The sequence below is a fragment of the Branchiostoma lanceolatum genome, chromosome 3 (genome assembly GCF_035083965.1).
Source record: "Branchiostoma lanceolatum isolate klBraLanc5 chromosome 3, klBraLanc5.hap2, whole genome shotgun sequence".
Lineage (NCBI taxonomy): Eukaryota > Metazoa > Chordata > Leptocardii > Amphioxiformes > Branchiostomatidae > Branchiostoma > Branchiostoma lanceolatum.
This window is the reverse complement of record NC_089724.1, coordinates 15,798,111-15,819,750: the sequence shown is the minus strand read 5'-3', so window position 1 is coordinate 15,819,750 and position 21,640 is coordinate 15,798,111. Positions and strand designations below refer to the sequence as shown.

At 39.3% G+C, this 21,640-nt stretch overlaps 3 protein-coding genes across 4 annotated transcripts; 2 read left to right on the top strand and 1 right to left on the bottom strand.

Annotated features, from left to right (window-relative positions):
• Positions 1-164: 164 nt before the first annotated feature.
• On the top strand, positions 165-4,043 carry LOC136430577 (uncharacterized). Its single transcript, XM_066421314.1, has 4 exons — positions 165-252; positions 1,386-1,525; positions 2,266-2,381; positions 2,914-4,043. Exons 2-4 carry the CDS (start codon positions 1,413-1,415, stop codon positions 3,432-3,434), a joined length of 750 nt encoding a protein of 249 aa, XP_066277411.1. The 5' UTR covers positions 165-252; positions 1,386-1,412; the 3' UTR covers positions 3,435-4,043.
• Positions 3,810-6,662, bottom strand: LOC136430578 (phosphatidylglycerophosphatase and protein-tyrosine phosphatase 1-like). The gene is made up of 4 exons (XM_066421315.1): positions 6,195-6,662; positions 5,540-5,620; positions 4,946-5,137; positions 3,810-4,289 (listed from the first exon to the last, which is right to left on the bottom strand). The coding sequence occupies exons 1-4, from the start codon at positions 6,342-6,344 to the stop codon at positions 4,137-4,139; spliced, it is 576 nt and encodes a 191-aa protein (XP_066277412.1). The 5' UTR covers positions 6,345-6,662; the 3' UTR covers positions 3,810-4,136.
• A 165-nt stretch (positions 6,663-6,827) lies between these two features.
• Positions 6,828-21,161, top strand: LOC136430576 (palmitoyltransferase ZDHHC16-like). Of its 2 annotated transcripts, none has more exons than XM_066421312.1 (12): positions 6,828-6,977; positions 8,757-8,903; positions 9,510-9,675; positions 10,165-10,356; positions 10,749-10,840; positions 11,748-11,776; positions 12,648-12,781; positions 13,258-13,320; positions 13,908-14,050; positions 14,637-14,760; positions 16,903-16,973; positions 18,063-21,161. In XM_066421312.1, exons 2-12 carry the CDS (start codon positions 8,866-8,868, stop codon positions 18,163-18,165), a joined length of 1,155 nt encoding a protein of 384 aa, XP_066277409.1. In that variant the 5' UTR covers positions 6,828-6,977; positions 8,757-8,865; the 3' UTR covers positions 18,166-21,161. The 2 variants fall into 2 exon arrangements, with proteins under 2 accessions (XP_066277409.1, XP_066277410.1); XM_066421313.1 differs by having other exon boundaries at positions 6,976-7,091.
• The last annotated feature ends 479 nt before the right edge of the window (positions 21,162-21,640 follow it).

Here is a 21,640-nt window from a genome sequence, read left to right as displayed (position 1 = left end):
TTTGCGCTTAAGTTGGCGTCACAATTCATGCGCCACTGTTACATGGTGAATACCAGTGGTATAGTTGAGAGCCTTTTTTGATGCAGTTCTAATACTTGTCGCAGGGTGGCACTAAGGTTCAGGTCCGGGTCGTTGCCAGGGACGCCGACCTTTGTAATGCAAATATCGGTATCGGTAAACTAATACTACCCAGCACACATCGGACCATAACAGACATACCGACACTTTCTCTGGACTTTTGTTCATAACAAGGTGAGTTCTTCAGCCTCTTATTAGAAACATATTTCTGATCAAACGTACTAAAAGCTCGTCATTCAGTCCACTCTTGTTAGGTACCTGCAGACTCCTTTGTGTTATGTACAGTAAAGGAAACATCAGCTTGTGGCGCCACCAGCAGGTGTGTTTACCTGTAGTCAAAAGAGTACGGACCGGTGTGTTTTCACGAATTTAACGTGCTCTTGTTTAGTACACCAGGTTGCGTTAGTAGGTAACAACACCGATACTCAACACTTTATGTCCCGAGTTGATTTCTAAAAATCACGATATCGTGCAATAAGGACAGCTCTTCTTTTCAAGTGAACCAGTGTATACGTAGGGGTAACTGTATATCACAATCTATGGGTTGACGATGTAAAAGCATGTCCATCTTACGAAACATTACGTGATTGAAAACTGTATCGTTGGGTATAGAAAGTCATGGAAAAATGCAGTATCAGTTGTTCTGTCGTGACTAAGCTGAAACATCACCTTTCCACATCTAATGTAGATATGGCGTGACTAATAAACGGTGGGCTCTCTACGAGTACTGTTGCAATATAGGTCACCAGTCCTGCACATAATGATTGCCGCCGAATTCCAGTGCCGGTTCAACCCGCTTTGTTAATTGGATATGGCTGACTGTGATTGAAAAAAAGGCATATGATAAGACAGTTACAATTTTCCCCAACTACCCCTGCATGCTTGGAGAGTAACTATGGGCTGTTTTCTGCACTAACGGTTGTCACAAGTACTGCTAATCTTATCTTCACATCTCTAGCAACTGATCCTGAGGTCTAGTGACTTACGAGTCTTAGAAAAGGGAAAATACATGGTGGTTATGATACGACGATTGTCTTTTAGAAACAACGTCACAATAATAAGTAGACACAGCAGTCAAAATGTGTATCTTCTCTATGAATGTTATGTTATGTTAAGTCGCCATACGGTAGTTTTTGCACCCAATACAATCGTTGCACAATGAAGTTTTATTTTATTGTTTTGTTATACTTCAATACTTGGTATAAAATCAACAGAAATAATCTATCCAAACGTTCTCCAATAAAAGATGGGTACTGGCATCTGTCAAAATTCTCCATATATGATGTATTTCATTCCCCCGTTTTCAGGAAAGCAACTTGACCCTCGTTGTCCACATGGCGTGCGGTCGCTACAGTGAGCACTATGCCAACTCCGTCCGCCTGGCGGCGCTGCTGATCAAGAAAGGAACGCCAACACTGCTGTCCTACTTGCTGGACAATTTACCAAGGTACGTCTTGAGGCAAAGTCTTGAGATCTGACAAATATCTATATGGGAGAGACGCATCTTGTTTGTCTTTGCATGTTTCTTTTTCTTTGCGTGGGAATGGCCAATAAACTGACGTACAAATTGCCACCAAAACAACGTGTTAAACAAGCAAACCCTACATCTGTCAAGTTGGAGATAAAGTCGATGCAATCGTCCTCTGTGTTGTTAACTTTTAAATGTGAACGTGCTACAGTTCACTCGCCATCCCACAACCGCCAACGCATTTTACCGCCTACACATCTGGTAAAGGGACACCGTTCTCCAGCCCGCTCACCTAGATTTCCTCCCACGTAACGCTCCTCACCCTCTCACTCAATCTAAAACTAATACGTACCGGTTACCTGCTATATCTTTGAAAAAATCATAGCAGATGTGTAGCTTCGGGTTTGTTCCTCTAGTCTGGTCTCTCCGTTTGCACGTCTATTAGATCTAGTGCTTTCGCACTTGAACAAAGGCGACAATAAAAAATGTAGTGAGACCGCTGAAGCCTTACATCTTCTTGAAGACTAGTTCAACCTTTTTACTTTGCCCCGAGGGAGTATTGTTTTTGGCTTGCCTGTCTGTGTGTGTCTATGCGTCTATGTTTCTAAATTGCAGCTTCTGCTTGTTATGCCAGAGGGCGCGTGCCATCTGAGGGTTGAAATTGTTAAACAAAAAAACAAAGTGAAATAAGATTCTTTCCAAATCCCTCTTCCACCCAGATGCGATGATTACGACAATCCGTGCCTACCCTGCACCCACGAGTTCAGAACACACCACCTGAGACACGTGCTGCAGCTGTACAGCCCGCTACTCAAGCACCTGCGCTTCGGTACAGGTCAGTACTAGTAGCACACTTACACTTACATGACACCTCAAATGGCGTTGCTGAATTGAAAAAAAAACTGCTTATTTTATATTAATTAATGGTGAAAACACGTAACTGCTGATTTAAGGCACCTCAAATGAGGTCAGTAGTGATTTAAAGAGTGGTATTTGCAGTTTATGGTTACTACAATAACTGTCAGAACATTTAGCTTTGTGGTAGTCAAGAAGTTATCTTTGTTAAAAATGCAATTGTCATAATTCCTATTGTATAACTATTCTTTTCAATCATCTTGGCTGCAAAAAAAGTGTTTTCCTTTGTTTTATGTTGACGTTGAAATTGTTCCATTTGAAACAAACTGAAAAAGGCTTGCTTTGATATTGTAACATTGAGGCCTTTTTAATCTTTCATTGCCATTGGAACTGTAGAACTGACTAGTGGCCAGCCGGTCCTGTAACGGCCAAGAGCTTGTATAAATACAGGCTATTGGAACTGCGGCTGCTTGTTTGTATGAGACTTCTGGAACATATCTTGTTTCACACAGGTGGTTACCAGAAAGTCCTGGGGCAGCAGGAGTATGAACAGCTGTACCCGCTGTCAGGTATCCCCTGTAACCCCCACCTCTTCAGCTTCAACCTGCTCTTCAACCTCATCCGCCACATCTGCGGCCTGCGGCCCGGCGGGTGGCCCGGCTGGGACCGCGCTCCCCTCATCACAGAGAAATCCCGTGAGTTCGACGTCATCCGGCTGAAGCAGTTCCGTAACGTCCTGCACGCGCATCTCCCGCGGGGCGACGTGCGCGGACCTGTGTTTACAAAATGGTGGACTTATCTATCCGCGGTGCTGATCCGACTTGGACTCCGAGAGTCGGAGATCAAGAGATTCAAGCTGGAGGTGGAGTTCGTTGACGAGGACACGGTCAAGTTCCTCGCGGAGATGCAGCGACAGTACAGGGAGGAGTACGAGACGCCGGCGAGCGAGAAGGATTATGCGTACATCGACGTGAGGTTGAAGCCTGCGGAGGACGGGGAGATCGACAGGGTTCTCAACAGTGCGAGATACTGATGTCATGAAATGTAGATTCTTCATCATTGTTCATTAATTGTTTGCGTAACTTTATATCAACTGATGAAGTGTACATGCAGAAGTCATTGAATTAAGTGAGATACTGATGTCATAAAAAGGAGATTCTTTATTATTGTTCATTGATTAAGTTGTTTGTGCAACTAAATATCAACCGATGAATTGTACATGAATAAGTCGTTGAAATATGCCGTGATATAATGTAAGATTGCACCTTTTCCAATGTCAGTTGCACAAAAAGGCATGAAAACAAAAGCAACAATTTGAACACAGTTGCTTAGAAGAAGTACCATCACTCACAATAACTATGCCAGAAAGCATTAAGTTCACTGAGGCAAACATTGAAGATGGCCACGGTTGAAATTGCACCTGTAATTTATTGTCATGAGGATAACTGTAAGCAAACTGGCACAGATATCCGCCTGTGCTATGACTGTATCTAACTTCTATTAGCCAAAACAACAGTGCTGATCATAGTATGCAGTAGGGACATGACTGGCTAAAAAGCAGCCATGCTAACCTCAAACAACTTGCAGAAATAAATATGCTCTCTTTGATACACTGTAAATAAATACTGGTGATCTGTTGTAATTTTGCTTAGGTGTGGCTTGCATTTTCTTTGCTGATTAAGATATATTTGTGAGTGATTTTAGAAGCGATCCATTGACTATATCAATAAGTTCATCATAACTTTCTCTCTTTACTATCTTTTATCTCTTCAATATGTTCTGTTGTATAATATCTGTCCAAAGCTTGAAACTGTCCCCTGGCCAGGGTTATATGTGGACGTTTGTCCTTGATGAATAGATGTGCCTCCTCTGGTGTCCAGCCATGTACCTGCGGTTACAGGAAGACAATACAAAAACATTTCAATTCATATACACAACAGCACAGTTGGCAAATGACAGGTCACAACAATTGTTTTTCAATCACTTGGACAGCTATTGTGTGGTGGCAAAAGTATTTCGCACACAAAAAAGGACAAAGGTTTTTGCAAAGTTTTTTGGTTATGTCAAATGCACACAAATCATGTAGTAGCCGATAATCTTGCCACTGCAACAATTCCAACATTATATACACTACTAAGTGAGAAGAAATTAGTCTAATATGACCTTACAACTTACATATTTCATTTAAAGATAAAATCATATTAAAATGCATTTACTCTTGCCGTGGTTTTATTTTGCGTTTTTTGTGTGCCTTTATTGGTTTATGTAGTGTTTGAAGTTTGTGGTTGAAACAATTCTGTAGTACAATAGAGTTACAAAACACATATTCATGGTGTTTTGACTTTGCAAGAAAATAAAACTACTGCAAACATTTCAAGACAGTTTTGAGTTACCACAAACTTCTTTATACCACATATTCAACTTGGCCGCATGCCTGATGATCTTACTACTATTGGGGCACCTCTTTTCTGACAACTTTTCAAGGCCAAGAAATTCCCCCTCCGCTTCACTCACTTATACAAACACATACATACAAACACTAACCTGCATAAGATAACATGCCACCAGTGTAGCACTCCTCCTCCTGCCAGCCTTACAGTGTACATACACCGTGTTACCCTGTTCCTGATGCCTCAGTAGAAACAGCACCCCCAGCTTCAGGTGCTCGTGGGTCGGTACTCCGGTCAGGTCTATCGTACTGAGGTGCAGCTGCTCCACACCTGCACGCGACCACTCCTTGGAAACATAAAATGTAGATGTACAAGAAATTAGATCTTTATTAAGAGTCTAAGACCTTAACTCTTTTTATCATTTATCAAACAGTACAATCAGGACAGATTGTACTGAATTTCCTAAGACCATGAGATTATCTATTGCCATTAGACATTGCTACTGTCATCTTTTGTTGTGTGTAAGTTTAGTAAAACATAGATAGATTTCACATTCTAGTATTTAGCTTGGGCTTTGTCTAATTAATATAATGGTCTACGTGCCAGAAATTTTCAGAACTGATTCCTTTGTGATATGTTAGGAGAAGATGGAGTCAGACAATGAGTTTTTGACTTGGAATGGGGAATGAAGTGAAGGGTATCATATCCTTTAATTAGTAGAGTTTTCAAAGAAAAGTTTTAGTTTTACCTCCATTGAGTTTGCGAAACGTTTGAGCTCAAAGTCTTCGTTCATGGTCACCACAGCCTTCACATTCTCTTGTTGTACCAGCTAAAGGTATGTAGAAAAGGATAGGACTTGAGAATCAAGTTGCAAAATAATCACTTATCATTTCACACAACCATACAGATTACATATAGGTATCCTGTCAATAAGAATTACTTGCACTAGTGAGGATGCTCATGTCAATAAGCACTTTTGGCACTTTTGACATGAAATTCATGCAGTTTTTGCACTATTTGTTCCTGTCTATCAAGTAGAAAGTTTTTGCACTATTGAATGTTCCTGTCAATAGCCACTGCAAATTGTACACTGTATGTGTCACATATTGATGTGCTAACTTCTGTTACCAGCACAACATGGAAACCCCAGGATCTGGAAGGTTAATCTATCAGAAGCTAGTTGGACTTTTCAGGCGGTTTACCGGTTATACAATTCAAAATATATAAACAAATAAAATGAATATTAGTCAACTTGAATTTTGTGAAAATATGTATACTGGTAAATCTGACACTAAACTGAACGAGAATCACTGCAATTTGCAGCATTAGAAACATAAGGATATAGTAAATAATGTATCACTGTGAACAACTGATAAAACAAACAAATATCTTTGATTTCTCACCATCGGTGTCATTGACCGAAAGGGCAGTGCCCCCAGCAGTACGGTAGCGTCTATCCGGTCGTACCATCGGCGTGACGTAACCTTCTCCATGAGGACATTATACAGGAGTGTCGGGTAGAACAACGTGCGTGACAACAACCCCGACATCATACACAAGGTCAAATATTCCTGGCACGGGTTAGGCCAGATTAAGCACAGGGTTAAGGACGTGCGGGGGGTGGGGGGCGGTGGCTTGTCTGTCCTGACGTTACGCTTTAAATCAACCACGCTGGCTCAAAAACTTCTAGCCCCGATAAGATATTTTAGGTGAAAGCTCCGGTACATATCTCTATGTCGCTATTGTATTTTCGTACAAATAGTCGAGTGAATAACGTGTTAGGCAGCAAAAACAAGTCAAACGCAGGTGTCAACAAACCAGGGCGCCGCCATCTTAGATATGGGCTAGTTTACTCTGTGGAAGATAAAGGGGAGTACAAATATTTAGAGGAATTCAGAAAACATGTATTAGCATTAAAATTGCTACAATCTGTATCACTTATACAATATGTAACGTTATATTTAAATTGTATGTATTTAAATGTAGAAATTTAGTCATTTTAACAAAAACTTTTTAGAAAATAATGGTAATTTTAGTTGAATACCCCTTTAAAACAGTATATTAGCCTGGCTTGCTCCTCAAGGGCTTGCCTTTCAGAAATCATCATCAAGATGACGTCGAGAAAAATATGAAACGACACTGGACGGAAAATCCCGGCGATTTCACCTAGTAAAGACTATGAATAGGTAAGAAACAATATCGGTTGACATTATGAGAAGTTAATGTATAGTGGATGTCATCAGAATTGTCCAGGGTGAAGCTTCAAAGATTTAAACACCGCCGTTACAAGCACCGCACCGGTAAACGTGAAAAATTATTATTTTGCTTTGCGACTACTTATCATAGAAGTTATGTAAAGATCTGGTGACTAGATCGTTACATAACTTCTGGTGACAAAGCTACTCAACAACAACTGAGAATTGTGCCAACTATTCTTCATCTAACCGTAGAAAATGAAGAGAAAATTGTGTTGAAAATTGTGAGTATGAATTTACAGAGATTTGATCGACCACTTTGAATAGAAAGGGCAACAACTGAGTCATGTAATATTAACTTGATACCCATATAAGTTAGATCATATGGTATTTGGTATGTCATTGTCAAGCCAACATGAAAGGGATGAAAAATGTAACTAGGGGAAGAAGAAAGGAAAATGTTTCATTCATCACCGTAGATTCATAATTTACTCAAGTCTTGTTTTATGATTACTAGAGGGCCCACAGGGAAACGTTAACAATGGCGTCTATGCCACATTTGCACGCGGCCAGGCGGTGGTGGACCTCTACCACGTGACTGGCTTATCCAATCAGCTCTGGGCCGTAATTCGGCCTTTGTCGCACAATCACACGAGATCTCGCGAAACAGGGCAAGATCGAAAGAGAACCACGCAAGATCTTGCAAGGTCACATCAGAGCTTCAAATCTAATGGACATTCATGTCCGCACTCTCGGAAGTGTCTGAGCTCAGTTATCTCTAAACCGTACCCCCGTGCAGTTTTCGCCGTCATCTTTATGACTAATCTACCTACAATTTGATATAAATTCTTAATGGGTACGACGTAGAGAACTTATTCTATATTATTTCAAAGTTAGGACGTGTCACGTAAACAAAAAATAGCGACCGTTACTTTCTGTTACTTTCTTTTCCGCCAATCTTCAACCAAACTTCCCCCGACAAGAACTGGCGCCTTGCTCTGACGTTTTTGTATGAAAAATAACTTAGACCGCATGTCTGAAAAGAAATTGCGTCTAATTGGAGGTAACGTTTGGCGGGAAGTCGGAATGGGCCAATTGGGACGCCATTTTCCGGTCTGTCGCAAAATTGCAAATTTGCATAAAATGGCCGAAATCTATTGTCGGTAGGCCGTTTCCCTGTGGGGGCCATGGGGGGTAGTGATTATGAATTACGCAAGATTTTCGCCACCAATTACAAATTACGTTAAATTCTTAGAGCTGATTATGACTAATCTTTAATCATGAGGCTTTCCAACCAACTTCAACACTTTGCACAAGATTAAAGAATCGAGTATCTAGTTCTGTGTCAAAACTGTTGATTTTATGTTGAATACCGACTTTTGTGCACACCTCCTTGCATTAAACATATGCAGTACGGTCAAATATTCATTTCTCATGAGCCTCAGTGCCAGGTGCCAAACTGGCTGCTGTGTTCACTGCGATGTCATTGAGTAAATTTTGATTTGATAGCTTGGAGGCAGGGGTGGAAGTATGAACTGGAAGTATGTTTTCGATGATCAAAACCTACAGAAGGGTGTATATTTTTTACAACCATTTATGTTCATGTTGAGTAATACTTAGCATTATTATTATTATTGAATATAATCAGGAATGTTGTATTTTTGTGTCATTATATTGGTGTCACTTCAAGAGACATGTGGCATCTTGTATGTGTCCGTTACACTGACCCCAGGCATATATTAACAGGTGCCTGTGTTTATTTTTCTCCAGATTTAGCACAGGTGAATCTGTTGTTTGAGAACACCATCTGGCTGAAGTAATTGGAACTGCAGGCGGGCTGAGGAGGTTGTATGCCTGCAGCACAGAGAACCATCACAAGATGGCTGCATACCTTAGATTACCTGCCTTCATTAGAAGGTTGGTATGATAATGATATAAGCAGCATTTCCAAGAGCAAAAGATGGAAACCATCCACAGATTGAACATGTAGTAAATGCTAGCATATAAACCTTTACCAGAATTTTATAAACCACGATGAAAACATTCAATTGAACCTGTTTTTATTTTATTTTACTTGTCTTGGTTCTGACTATTTTATAATGTATAACCTAGCAACTTGATATCTTGTAACAACTGCTTTGAGTTGCATGTAGACACATGTACATATACTGGTATGAAGAAAATAAAGTTGAACCTTAATTTCCAAGACAAAAATGGGACTAAACCAAAATTTGGACTGTCCTGTCTTTTTCAATTAGTGAGCAATCCCCCACAATCTCTCACTGGCTGGGGTTAATCTTAATGACATCCGTCGGGCCAGCCGTAAGGAGCGCAATTTAGTCAAGCTTCAGGAGACTATGTGTTTGTGTTGCAACATACAAATTAGTTGAGTCCAGTTGGAAATTACAGTTTAACTGTGCTACAGAATGATTTCTACCAACACAGATAACATACCAGAACACTCTTTCACCAAAAGGAAACAACGTATTGCCATATTTTCTGTTGTCTACTCTTTGCACACAGATGGCTTCAACGAATGAAGAGGAGGGTACAGGAGTACAAGTATATCATGGTCCTCACCTTCAAGTCACTGTTCTGTAATGCCTTCCTATCGTCATGGGTCGTGTGGGATACCCTAATGGAGCCTCTCCTGTGGTTCGTGGAAAAGGTTGTCAAGGCTTTTGGCCCCGTGAGTAAAGAAATTCTGACTTTTGATGTTTTGAGTAAAACTAAAAGCATTCTTTTCTCTTGCAAGAGATAGGTCAATCAATTTAGCAGCTATCTTTGCAACTAATTTCAACTGATAATTCTACTACTGAATTGGCAAGAATATGACTTCTCATTGTACAAATAATTTCATACTTTTTTTGGAGAGTCTAGACCATTTACTCACAAGGACTAAGATTGAATGGTCCAATCACCACCAGGGACAGGGATAGTCTAGCCCAGTCAGTACACTGAATCTTGTCATATTCCCTGTGGTTTCACTAAGGGCAGGGAGGTTGTAGTCAAATCAATATTAAGGACAGTGATGTTGTAGTCCAATCATCTCTAAGGACGTGGATGTTATTGTACAACCATAATGATAATTACGTCACATATATCTGTAAAGAATATTTAGAGTGTTTAGGAACATTTAATGCTTTAGTTTACTTGATATTTTGTCTTTTCTCTGCAGGTGTTTGTATTTGTGGTTGTGTCTCTGGTCCTGAGTGTGATAGGTGTGGCTTGGCTGGTGTTTTTCCCCATCATGCGAGACCGTAGCTACCTGACCTTGACCTATCACCTCATCTTTGGTAACTGGCTAGCAGTCAACGTTCTCTTCCACTACTTTAAAGCCCTTCTGACTTCTCCAGGAAAGCCTCCTTCCGTAAGTATCTTTTAAGCTCCTACCTAACTAGCCTACTCAGCACCAAGGACAGGGATGGTATAGCCCTATCAGCACCAAGGACAGGGATGGTATTGGTCAATCAGCACCAAGGACAGGCATGGTATAGTTCAATCAGTATCAAGGACAGGGATTGTATTGTCAAATCAGCACCAAGGACAAGGATTGTATCATCCAATCAACACCAATGACAGGGATGGTTTAGTCCAATCAGCTCCAAGAACAGGGATGGTATTTGCCCAATCAGCACCAAGGACAGGGTGATATAATCTAATCAGTGCTGAGGAAAGGGATGGTACAGACCAATCAGTTCCAATTTACAGGATGTTACAAAATGCTTGACTCTCTAACTTGTGCCCCTCCCCTTTCCACAGGGTGATAGGTTGAACACTGAAGTCACCACTGTGTGTAAGAAGTGCATCACGCCCAAGCCACCCCGCACACACCACTGCAGTGTCTGTAAATGGTGAGAATTCTTTATCAGTTGAACTGAACATAAAAGACTGTTTTTGTACCTACAGTTGCACAGGACAAAATTGGAATGCAGAAGACAAGGCTTTTCGTCCTCTGATGTAGTGCTTTGGAGCAAACTACCACACCGTCTGAAATCAGCCAGAAATCTTAGATTAGCACTCTTTAAACAGATATATGAGCTTAACTCACTGCAGGACATTGATATGAAAATTCCATCCTGACTTCTTTCTATAAATTCTGAGTTTTATGTCATATTCTGTTGTATTATATTATATTAGCATAATATCATCTACTTATTTTGTAGCATGACTTGATGTTTGAAGCAGTATGCTATTTCTCTGCTACTTACTTTGTACTAATTTGTGATTTGCATAGAACTTTGTAATTTCTTGTATTGTTGATTTCATTTGATGTTTATAGTTGATGCCTGGGGTTCCCCCCACCCCAGAGTACATTAAAGATGACAGTATGAAATATTTTCCCCTAGTAAAATAGATATTAAGAAAAACAATAAATTTAGGATGCCTCTGTAACTGTATGTTGCATTTTTACCATTGCTGTAAGATTACAATATGATCTATAGTTCCTAGGACATCTTGCATAATATAAGTACCAAAGTGTTTATCATACTGTGAAATAACTAGAACCCTGAGGATTTTACATGTCTCTTAAATGCTTATCACTTTGCCTGACAACATTTTACTCAGTTTTGTCTTACAACTAGGATTTCACAAGCAGTGATAGGTAGAAATTTGACACAATAGAATTATCATTAATACAAATGTGCTGTGAAAAATCTTTGAAGATCTCTCAATAGTTAAATCCAATAACTTGCTTTGGGGATTGTATCTGATGTTAGACTTAAGACTTTCATCTGATATCTGTCATTGTTCTTTCAGCTGTGTCCTGAAGATGGATCACCACTGTCGTATCCTTTCCTAAGAAACCCGGCCTTAATATCATCCATCTCCTTAGAGCCCTCAAGGCTCAGTTTGTACCTGTTTGGCACCGACTTCAAAAGGGCATTGCTTTGAAACATTGATCAAAGTACCTCATTGCAAAGTCAACTGTTAAGTCTTGTAAACATCACCAAGGGGTGTTCCTTAATGGTGTTATACCATGCATTTAGTGATTCATTTTTCTGTGAACAATTAATCATGAAAAAAGATATACATTTAACCATATACAACCTCCATAGAGGGTTTTCATTTTCAGTAAGCCTTTTATCTTGTCACTCATTAGATATGTTTGCAAGAATAGTCAATTAGCTAGTCATCATTCCTTAATGCTGAAAGCACATCAAGCCAGCTCATATGAAATATCTTCGCAAGAGTATGATTTGACAGCAGGTTTTTAGTGCTTTGTAAGCTGCAAATCCTGGGAGGTTGCTTTGCTTTAGATTTTTATAATGTGATTTCATGCTTGAATCAAGTTTCACTCTGCCATGCAACACACAGAAGACATATCAAGTATAGTCAGTGAAACCACTTGCTAGATTCAGCAATGAAAAAAAATCAATACATGAAAACATGTAAAAAAGAAGTCAAACCTATACTAGTACCACCTCTGCAGAAGACACAGCTGGCCATTGTGGTCACTTTTTTTCCCGTCCCTAAAACCTTTGATAATTTTTCCCATTGACCCAAGAATTAAGAATCTTGTCTATAGTGTCCTCCTATCTATACTGTGGATTTTCTTCCAGTCTCTACTCTCTTGAGTGTTCACTATACACAGATTTGAAAGTACAGTAACCAACCCTTTCTGAAAAATGATATAGAATGTCCTTAACCATCTGCCAGCATGGCTGAACAACTGTGTTGGACATTACAACCACCGCTATTTCTTCCTCTTCTGTGTCTACATCTTCGTGGGATGTTGCTATGTCTGCTACAGCACATACGACGTCTTCTTGGATCACTTCCATAACTCAGAGGTAACTCAGAGACAAATAATAGTGGACAACCTCAAGTCAACCGTACACACTCACGCCATATCATCAAAAAACATGCTGTAGTCGCATAGTTCCCGTTTTGAACTTTATTCAAGCCCACACCCAGACTAGATTCATCTTGTGTTTGGCTTTCTCAATGGCTTAGGGCTGGAATCAGAGGTAGGGCAGCGGGAGGCCCGGGACCGTGGGTGATACAGAATATAATGTGTTTTATTTTTGTCGTACCTACCCGAGAAAACATGCATTTCAATGCGAAATAAGCCAGAAGTCGAGAAAAGTTGATGGAGGCTGTTGTTTAGAATATTTACTTTTCCGTTTGTGGTACATTGTTGTGTGAAAATAAAGATGCATAGTTCTGCCCAATTCTTTATGATGTTTTTGATACCATACATACGTGCATTATGTTCACAATTGCAAGATATGAGGAGCAAAATTAAATGTTTTTTTTTCTGTTCCAGAAATATCTCTTCAGTGGCAAGTTTTCTCTGCTGTCACCCATAGATACTATCCAGGCTGCTGCAGTAAGTTGTTCATACTACCTAATTGTAAAAATAGATTTGATGTTGTTGTTGGAGAGTCTAGATCAATTAGCCCTAAGAACTGGGACTAAATGGCCTGATCATCACCAGGGACAGGTTTAGTATAGTTTAATCAGTACCAAGGACAGGAATGCTGTAGTCCAACTGGTAACAAGGATCGGGATGGTATAGTCCAAACAGTACCAAAGACAAGGATGGTATAGTGAAGTCAGTTCCAAGGATGGAGATTGAATGGACCAATCATTACCAAGGGATGGTTTAGTCCTATCAGTACTTAGAACACGGTGGTATAGTCCAATCAGTACCAAGGGCAGAAATTGAATAGACCAATCAACACCAAGGATGTGGAAGGTATAATTTAGTCACTATGATTCAACCAGTCCCAAGGACAGGCATGGTGCACTCCAATCAGTACCAATGGCAGGGTAATATAGTCCAATCAGTACTAAAGTCAATGATAGTATAGCCCAATTGATATCAAGGACAAGGTTAGTATAGGCCAAGGATGATTTGGCATGTATACGCCCTTACTGTACAACATGGAGATGTTTACCCTCTTCCCTCTGCAGTTACAGTTACGGCAACCCCAGGGCCAGGACACTGCTGCACCAGAGTTTGCCTACCCAGCCAACCAGACACTTGTGCAGGAGCCAGTCACGATGTGGGAAAAGGCTCAGCACAACCTCATTATCTACCTCTTCTTCCTGTGCAGGTAGGTTGCATATGTAGCAAGGACAGCTGTAGGTGGGACTATCCAATCAGCACCAGGGACAGGGCTGGTATAGTCCAATCAACAGCAGGCTTGCACTAATCCAATCAGTAGCAAGGACAGGGCTTGAATGGTCCAATCAGTAGCAAGGACAGGGCTTGAATGATCCAATCAGTAGCAAGGACAGGGCTTGAATGGTCCAATCTGTAGCAAGGTCAGGGCTTGAATGGTCCAATCAGTAGTAAGGACAGAGCTTGAATGGTCCATTCAGTAGCAAGGTCAGGGCTTGAATGGTCCAATCAGTAGTAAGGACAGGGATGGAATAGAACATGCTCATGTGTATCAGGTGTGCTTTTGAAACAGAAGTTGAAGGAGTCAGGTCTCGGAAGATTTATCTAGTGCTCTCCTCAGATTTAAATTGACTGGTGTAGTATTTTTCTCAGTAATGGAGGTGTGGCTGTAGAGAGCCTGTCAGTATACCATGCCAGACTCATCACACAGGAACAAACATGTCCACCCCTTTCCCTCAGTTTTATCCTGACTGTTACACCCCTTAGTTTTGCATTGACTGTTGCCCTATATCTCCCAGTGGTGCAGGTGCGGCTGTAGGTGGCCTGTCAGTATGGCATGCCAGACTCATCACACATGGGCAAACCAGCATTGAGGTCCACATCAATAAAAAAGAAAGTAAAAGGGCTCAAAAGAAGGGTCAGGTAAGTCAATTTTTCTGACTTCCTTATTTTATCAATTATTGTGAATTTCTTGCCGATTCTGTCTATGCTCTCTCCCATTGGCCCCCATAAGGCAACAGGTATGCATATACATGTAGCAGGAAATTGATGACAGGAGATGAGATAACCGTTCATAAACTACTCTGGGACCTTTCTGGGACCTTTGACCTAACTTCCTGCCAGTGTCCCCATGTACCTACTAGGTTGTGGAAATAAGTGGAAACATACACAGACAGATAATCTAGCCTGGGTGCCATCCTATTTCTACCGGGGCTCCTACATTTGCTACTGCATGTCCAATGGGTAGTGAATGTAGGAGCCCCAGTAGAAATAGGATGGCACCCAGGCTAAGATAATCAAACAAGCACACAAAAACAATACCTCCCATTTCACACAGGTAATAGAGTAGTAAATACAATGTGTAGTTGCAACTAGATTACTCAGACCCTTTTAACTGTGATCTTCCAACGCATCAATGTGCAGCATGTAACGTTGGTTCATTTAAAACCAGGATTTTTCCGATACGAGTTAATAAAAACCAATCTGGCTGGACAATAAACCATCCTTTTTTTCTGTTATTCTGTCAATATGATGGATTGCCCTTGCACTAATGCCATATATGTTATATTTTATCTCTAGTCGTGCTGATACCCTAATATTGTAATTTGAAACTACCGTCCGTTGCACACAGACTGATGGTGCTCTCGGACAGGTGCTAACATTTACTCGGGAGAGAAGATTTGCCATTAATATCTTGCCGCTGATTAGCTTTTATACAGCAGCTATTGTTCCCATCTTGACTTAAGGAGAGTGCTAAGGTCATATAAACATGTTCAAACAAAAATGAACACACGACAAAACGGCCTTACTGCACACATCAGGCCTTCGGTAACAACCCGTTTTTTGAGTCGGTAGAACTTCACTCAAAGTCAACCCCCACCGTCATGGCAACTTGTAAATTATTCATCGGGACATTAGCTGGATGTCCATGTGTTCCTGGTTGTGTTAGGAGCAAACATTTAGGAAAATATCGCCTTCAGTCCACTATCACACAAAAAATAAGACAAAAAAGTGTTCCTCACAAAACCTTTGTCGTCTGCTGAACAACAGAATTCTGGGTAATGAATATGGCCGCGGTAAAATACACTTGCCGTAGGTTGAAGCAACAAAGAGGCGTTTGTGATGATTGGTCGCACTTCGAGTCCATTTGCAGGTTAGCAAGAGAGAGTCTAATAGGTTGCTCTGTAAATAATTGTGTTAAGCAGGGAGCGGATGTGACATTTGTCTTATAAACCGGCAAACAACCATGTAGTGTAATTCTCCTACAACGCCCTCAGCCTGTTTCAAAAAGGGACGGAGAGTTTTTGACCTCGTCGTCTTTGAATGTATGGTTATCGAAGCTTTTCAGACAGTGTTTTGAATACGTCAAGTTTGCATTTCTGGCAGTTTTGCTGATGTTTCATCTAACACATATCCCTAAATATCCCGTTTTCAAAAATCCAGAGGTTATATTATCCATTGAGTTTATGTGAACCAACGTTAATTAGGCTTATGCATGATTAATTTGACACACATTGTAATGTACATTCTTGTGGGAAAGGTAATGGTATTCATCCCCTTTAAACTTCACTTCCCCAACCTCTCAAGTTCTACATAAAATCCGTTCATATCAAAGTACTGCATCTATGTTTCCTGTATCTTATAAAGGGTAGCTTATGAAATAATAAAGACATATATATATACATGTATATATATATGAACTGGTCCTTCAAAAACAATATTTCCTCCTTTAGAATTATACTGAAAAAACCTTCTGAATCTGTCAGCAGATGGAAGGTAGAAATTGTCTCATTGTTGCGCTGTAGTTTCTCTGCATTGGAATTGGAAAAGTAGTTCAGTTGAAAAATACCAACTAACATCCCATATTCCCTGAAGGTAGGTATAGTGCAAAGTGTACTTCATTATGTAACGATAGATTATTCTTATCTTTCCTGAGATAAATGGTGTGTTATTACAATACCTGATCCTAACTTTACACCCTCTGGGATCTTGCTCCGATATTACTTACTCTTCAATAGCTTGTGGCAGTGTTTTGCTATTTTTATCTCCGTCTTCTTGGCACAGGTGTACAGAAACCCTTACGACTACGGCCCCAGGAAAAACTGGAAAATGTTTCTAGGCTTAACGAATGGAAGGTACGTGACAGCTCATTTGTCATTGGTGTATCATCTTCTTTAATACTGTTCTTAGTGTGACAAGTTCAAGTAGATTACAATCGTCGTCATTTTTCTTCTGGTACGATCTACATGTACGCTGTTCTCCATGTCGGTTTGAAGGCAAAATTCAAAATATGACTGATATTATCAGAAAGGAAATGATTTGTACGATCTGATATCTCTTAAAATGTAGTTGTTCAGTTGGTGGGCTCTATTGGTGTCATACAAGATAGGTTGTTTCTTCTGTTCAAAGGAAGTATTAAGGCACTATCAGAAAGTTTTTCTGTAGATACCATCATATTTATTTTCATAAAAACATAACTTTCTTTATACTGCAGCTGTTATAATATTATCATATTTGATTTCTACTGACATGATTTTGCTAGGTAACATTAGATCACCACATCAAAAAACAATGAAATCAAAGAGATCTACTAATGACTAGAGAGACAATAACAGATACACAACAAAAGTAACAGGGAGAAATAATGTTGCTCCTTTGCTGAATTGGAATCACATATGACAAATCGCAAACATGGAGGAATAATGTTAGTAGACACACACAGAAATAAAATGTTATGGATGACATCCACACACACATTGATTTTTGCCTGATAAGAAGAGGAACTTTATTCCCATTGGGTAATGGTGTCAACCTGACAAGAAAATACCGGAAATGGGAAAATGTGTTGTGTGGTATTCCTGAGTGTAGGTGTAGAAGTGACACTACTGAAAAATCCACTGCCTTGATTGTAGTTGGTAAGTGATACTATGTTACCACACTTATGAATACAGGTGTAATTGTTGGCTATGATACCATGTTTTGTCCCTAAAATTCTTGTAACAACACTTATCCATTATATTTTGATCTATCTTTTTCGTCCATCTTGCTTTCTTTCTTTCTTTCTTTCTTCCTGCTCTCTCCTCAGATTTGGAGTCTGTAGAGGATGTCATCCATAGCTTTAACATGCTATGTTCTTAGTTAGATATCCTGTATTTTTGGTGTGCTCTGCATTGATGTTTGTTACAGATATCAAAAAGAAAAACTGCCTCAACGTTGTCCCGCAGGTCTTGGAGACACATTTTATTCCCATCTTCACATCCACCAATGGGAGATGGTCTAACATGGCACAATCCACAAGACTATGGCAGAAGGGTTCTACCTATCTGAGACAAGGGGGGGCAGCAGACTGTGGATATCAGGCAGTTAGTTTATGGTCCCAGCTGCACATTTGCAGCAAAATGCACTCTGTCTCTGGGGGCCTTCACCTTTGACTTATTACCCACAGTGGATGTTTCTGCACATATGCAGTTTGCAGCCATGAACCTTCTTATTGTAAGAACTTCCAAAAATTGAGGGAGTTTTCTGAGGAGAAGAGTTCAAATCTTTTTCTGGCTAGAGGTATCTATCTATAGCTATGACGGGAATCTCTAGAAATCGTATTGCAACTAGTGCAGAAATTTGTCATTTGATTCTATGATAAGAATTCATGGTACAAAAGTATTAGACATACAATAGTCTGGATTACATATGTGTATAATTTATTGACATGGAAAATGGGCAGGGACTTTTCTGTGGCCATCTTAGTACATGTACATTACTGTAGCTGTAAATAACCAAAAAAAGTCCCCCTCCAGAATTCTGTATCTGCTACATTTTTTATATCAGTTTTTTTCACATTTTTATATGTAATGTAGAAAACGATTTAAGGACCTTTGGCTTGTTGGCAATATTGTAATACAACTATACATCAGTTTTAGTTTGACCGAGATGTGCTTTGACCCTTTTGCAATACTTTATAGTTCGGGCTACAATTGAATGAATCTTGACTTTCATCTGGGTAGGGCTGTCTCCAGGACCCGTCCCTCTGTCCCACGATGGAAATTTGCTTGTTGGGAAAATCACCCTTTCCGTCCCAAATTCTGAACCTTATGACTATCTTTGTAAGCTTAAAATTTAACAACGAAAATTCAAAACATCGCTCCCAAACAATGAGTGGGACGGAAACAAATTCAAAGCAGAAGACAGCCCTGAATTTGGGGTCCAGTCATGGTGTTTGTTTCATGCAAAATTGTCTTTAAAAGGAATGTTTGAATCAGAAGTCAGCCAGATGTATGATTCTATGACAAAAGACATTTTAAGTTACCTGTTTAGAAGATACAATTTCTGTAGGAAATACAATCTGGCTCAATTCTTTTCCATAGCTTCACCATCTTGCAGTCTTGATAAGTAAAGCTATTTTTTTAAGTTCTAGGGGTAGAATTTAATCTGAAACTAAGAGATTAAAGCCAAACACATCTGGATCTTTGTCTTACACAAGTACAGGAATTGGTATGCGGAACAAGCGTCGACCTTCATTTTCATGTGATTTCACTAGCATCATGCACTGTGCATGTATTAACCTTTCGTTATCAAGGGTGCGTCTGTGCACTTAAGTGTACTGGTCACACGCTACAGTAGCACGAAGATGGTTAATATGAATCTAAATCATGACAAGTAGGTCTCATTAGTGCTGCTATCAAACAGATTAAAAATCATAAAAATCTGGTATTTTAAAAGAAGTACTTTAAAAAAAGCATGCTGTTTGCGGACACATCAAATTGACAGGAAATAAAGATATTACAATTTATATCATTACATCGATACGTGTGTATCACATTTGTGTCGTACACAAGGCAATAGTTTCAGTGTACATTTGTATAGGAGTCACAGTGAAATAACAGCCTTTCTGCAGTTATATTGAGATTTGAGAATGAATGTATTTCAGTAATGAAGGCTTATTATGATAGACCAAAGTGCTAAATGTAGTCTGTGAAACTTATTGTAATGCTTTGCCAACTTGTTATGATTGTACATGCAATACATTGGTGATCAGTCGGTTGGACAATTTTAAATGTAGCTCAAAATGTACTTTGTGTGTTAAAGTGATGTTATGCGCTGCATGAGTAATTCTGAATTTGTGCCATCCTTAGTCTTAAACCAGTTGATTTGTATCATTTAACTTTGTACTACCAGTGATTTGCATAGTACAAAATAAATCAAACAACTGTCTGATTCTCAGAAGAGTCAGGCATTTCAGAAAGCATACCCACTATCTTACATCAGTGAATGAGACTGAGTCTGAAAACAAGTAATTGTAAACTGTTTATAAGTGAGTATACTCAGATATATGAAATATTTTTGAGAATAATCCATTTTCTTATTCATTTTGTACAACGTAATGTTATACCTGGATGTATAGCCTTTATTGACATACCTGTGGTTTGATTAGTTGAACATGTATCTTTGTGCCATCATAATTTATGTGTGCGGAAAGTTTTGCAGGATTGTTAGTTACTCCTTTGTGCAATAGCGGTTGTGGATTGTTTACACTTGTTTAAAGTGTGCTTTACGTAAATATCTGCCGATGTGCATTGAAGGTAAAACATGATAGAAATATAACATTCCAGATCAGTCTATCTCAGTAGATGTCAGGAGGGACAACTAGGTAAGAAAAGTACTTGAATTCTTTTTAATGGTCCTAAACACATACAAAAGTCTTTCCGGCATACCTGCATGATGATAGATGTATTCATTATTTGTGATATTGAATGAACAATGGCCGAGAAAATGGACATCAAAGGCAATGTACTTTTGTATTGTATTAAAAGATAGCATGCTATAGTTATTCTGGCTATTAGATGTAATTTTTACATGAATTGGAAGCTTATTGTTTTATTGAAGTCTTCACTCTCCGTTTGCAAATTGAAATGTACAAAAAAAGTACTTTTATGCAATTTCTGCAAAATTCACAATTGGGTATGGATTGATTGGACTAGAATGGCTTCGTTTTGATGATGCCTCAGAGGCAGAGCCAATTGGTTTATTGTTGAGATTGCAAGGAACCTGCTATGCTAAGTATGTTTGGTAAGCAGGAAGGCCACGAAAACTGTTAGGATGGTTTAAACTAGCATGCCTGATGTATGCACAATGCAGGACCTAAAAAAGTTTCTTCCCCCTTATAGTACCAAACTGAATAAAATACCAAGAAAAATAAATGGTAATGAAAATGTGATAGTTTCCTATTTATGGATAGTTTATTTACATGGCACATTGTGTTTGTGAATTCTATATGACAATTATTCTGTTGTGTCCAACTTTTATGTTAATAAAATATGAGCATGCTACACTCTCATGTTTGTATTGCTTTTTTTCACTGGATTTGTCCTAACTATTAAGTAAACCTAGTGTGTGCTGATGGTGAAATAAAGGTAGCAATTATTACACACCTTAAAGCGTGATTTATAAACCATTGGAATAAGTGTTCCCTCATTTGTCAAAGAGAACAATAGCGAACGAATAATTAGCTTTGCAAGGAAGTTATGTTTTCACTAACAAGTTTGTGGTTGAACAATATAACCCCAGAATCCATCAATCGATTGTTGAGAAATGTGTCATGTATTTAGGTCCTGACCTATAGAAGAAATTAAATGAGTTCCCTCTGGCAGTTGTCCTTGGTACTGCAGCGGAACGTCCAGTTTTTGTAAGTCGATTGTTAGCTGAATTATGTTCACTACCAACTGCTGGCAATTTTGTGAGATTTTGAGCAATGCATTGTAACATATACATGTTGTATGATACAACTTATGAACGCATTTCTGTCATT